Source organism: Protobothrops mucrosquamatus, unplaced genomic scaffold, assembly GCF_001527695.2.
Source record: "Protobothrops mucrosquamatus isolate PMUCROS unplaced genomic scaffold, P.Mucros_1.0 scaffold5196, whole genome shotgun sequence".
In the NCBI taxonomy this organism is placed as follows: domain Eukaryota; kingdom Metazoa; phylum Chordata; class Lepidosauria; order Squamata; family Viperidae; genus Protobothrops; species Protobothrops mucrosquamatus.
This window is the reverse complement of record NW_015391064.1, coordinates 79,657-82,534: the sequence shown is the minus strand read 5'-3', so window position 1 is coordinate 82,534 and position 2,878 is coordinate 79,657. Positions and strand designations below refer to the sequence as shown.

Sequence of the window (2,878 nt, the reverse complement as noted above, 5' to 3'; positions counted from 1 at the left end):
CTAAGTAACTCTAATGAACTAACAAACTCTAACTAATGAACCAACAAATGAACTCTCTAACTAACCAATCAACTAATGCTAATTAACTAACCAACTAATGAACCAACAAATTCTAACTAATGAACTAACTAAATCTAACTAATGAATTAATGAACTAACTAGCAAAGTAACTAATGAAAACTCTGTAACCATCTAATAAACTAACATTAATTAACTCTAATGAACTAATGTACTAACTAACCAATTAACTAACTCTATGTAACTCTAACCAACTAATAAACTAACTAATGTTAACTAACTCTAATTAACTAATGAACTATAACTAACTAATTAACTAACTCTAAGTAACTCTAACTAACCAATAAACTAACAAGCTAAGTAACTAATTCTAACTATCTAAGTAAGTAACTCTAACTAATGAACTAACTAACTAACTAACTCCTAACTAACTCTGAGCAACCCAGAAAAGAGGCACATTTTTACCTGTGCAAAATGTAGGTGTGTCATTGGTGCTGGGGGGGGGAGACAGGTGGGCACCTTCCCTTCCGCAGGGCCCGGTGCCACCCGGGTGACTCTCTCTCTCCCCCTCCCTCCCTCCCTCCCTCCCTCCCTGCCAGGCGGGCCCGTCTGCGTGCCAACCCGCTTGGACTCGGTCGTCCTGCAGGGCCCCAACGGGCAGCGCCTGGTCCAGACGCTGGGGGGCTGCGGCTGGCAAGGGGCCTCTTGCTACCGGGTGCCCCACTGGCAGCATTACTCGGAGGTGGTGCTGAGCGCGGAAGGGAAGAAGACGGAGCAACGCAAGGTCTGCTCCTGGGTGTCCCCCTCCCCCATTGCCCCCTGCCCCAGCGTCCCCCCAAGGGTGACTCCCCACAGCCCCGCGTGGTGCCCCAGTCAGCCTGTGGGCTCCTGGGGTTAGTTTAGGGGAGAAGGAGGAGATGGGGGGCAATCCAGGGGGGTCCAAGCAGCATCCCCCCCCTTAGGCTGCTTTTCCCAAGAGGAACTATCCCACCCACGGAGTTTGTTAGGAAAATCTGGAATCCCTACACAAACTACGGGGCAGTTTTGAGCTTCGGCTGACCGGAAGGGCCTGGGGGGGTCCCTTCTGGACAAAGGGCCGGTCGGCTCAGAGCTCTGGGCCAGAGACTGCGAGGAGGAGCCCCCTCAGTCAGGCATGGTCTACCTTCCCAGAGGCCCAGACCTCAGCGGAGGCTGCCCTGGGTGCCGCTGGATCGGTTGGCATCAATGCCAGGAGGGAAGAGGGGCAGATGCCTTGAACTGGGTGACTTGGGGACAGCCCCCCCCTCTCTCAGCCTGGCCCACCCCACAGGGTTGTTGGGGTGGGGGAAAAGAGGAGGAGGGTGGGCAGGGGGTGTGGGGGGCAGGCTAGGGGGAGGCAGAGGGCACAGCGCCCTGGCCCACTGGGCAGAGCTTGGTCCGAACCTCAAAAAAAGGGCTGGTAGCATTTCCAGACGGGCAGGTCGGCTAAGTGCCCGCCCAAAGGGGTGTTGTGAGGTCAGACCGAAGACTTTCTCCCAGGGGGTGCCCCCCTTACCCATCCTCCCCAGCCCCATGGGCCCAGGGACCCTTGAAAGGGCTGCCAATGACTGACGCAGCAACGGGAACGTGGGAATGGCAGGAAAAGGACTGATGCCCTTTAGTGGGGGGGGGTTGTGGGGGGGGTGGGAGACCCCACAGGCCAGGCCAGTTCTGGGAAAGAGAGGAGCCCCCCCCCCGCTCGTCCCCCCCCAGCCCAGTCAAAGGAATCCAGCCGTTTTTCTCTGCTCTTTGTTTTGCAAATCTTTCAGGAAATGGACGTGGGACGGTGCTTAGGACGATGCTCGCTCAGGTAAGGCAGCCCAGGTGGGGTGGGGGACACGTGCAGGTGCACACACACACACACACAGCCCTCCCTTTCATTTCCTCCCGGGTGTGTATTGGGGTATTAGGGCCGGGACAGACAGAGGGCTGAGAGGGGGGCCTCCAATACCCGCCCCCCCATTTGCTCCTGGTCTGGAGGTGTCAACTGAGCCATTAGCCCCCCCCAAAGAGAGAGAGAGAGAGAGTGCCAGGCAGGGGAGGGGGCGTGGGGGGGGGGTCCGCCGTCCTCGGGGAAGGCCCCGACTGACCGGGGATGTGTGAATGCTGGAAATTCAACTCCTGGGGAGGAAGAGAAGCGATGGAGAAGGACAGGAAGTGGAGTCTTCCACAACATACAATTCTCTCCCCCTCTCCTCTTCCTACACTCCCTCTCTTTGGGGTGCTGGGGGGAGGGGGGGGCCTTCCTGCTTTTTACCTTCATCTCTTTTTCTTTGTCTCATCTGCCTTGCCAGGACACTTTTCCTTTCCCTTTCCTCTTTTCCTTTCCTTTCCCCTTCCATTCCCCCTTCCTTCGTTCTTCCTTCCTTCCATCCATCCATCCATCCATCCATCCATCCATCCAAGAATTGAAGGTTCCTTCCTTCCTACCCTCTTCCTTCCTTCATTCTTCCCTACCCTTCCTTCCTTCCTTCCTTCCTTCCTTCCATCCATCCATCCATCCATCCATCCATAAAAGAATTGAAGGTTCCTTCCTTCCTTCCTTCCTTCCTTCTTCCCTACCCTTCCTTCCTTCCATCCATCCATCCATCCATCCATAAAAGAATTGAAGTAACCTTCCTTCCTTCCCTCCTTCCCTCTTCCTTCCTTCCTTCCTTCCTTCCTTCCTTCCTTCCTTCCTTCATTCATTCATTCATTCATTCATTCATTCATTCATTCTTCCCTACCCTTCCTTCCATCCATCCATCCATCCATCCATCCATCCATAAAAGAATTGAAGTAACCTTCCTTCCTTCCCTCCTTCCCTCTTCCTTCCTTCCTTCCTTCCTTCCTTCCTTCCTTC

General features: G+C 54.1%; 1 protein-coding gene across 1 annotated transcript in view; it reads left to right on the top strand.

The window, feature by feature from the left end:
* Positions 1-2,878, top strand: part of LOC107299618 — a 23,716-nt gene that overhangs the window by 20,198 nt on the left and 640 nt on the right. The window contains exons 5-6 of the mRNA XM_015828981.1: positions 618-802; positions 1,806-1,846. Of these exons, the coding sequence (XP_015684467.1) occupies positions 618-802; positions 1,806-1,846 (226 nt within the window). The remainder of the gene's footprint in view (positions 1-617; positions 803-1,805; positions 1,847-2,878) is intronic.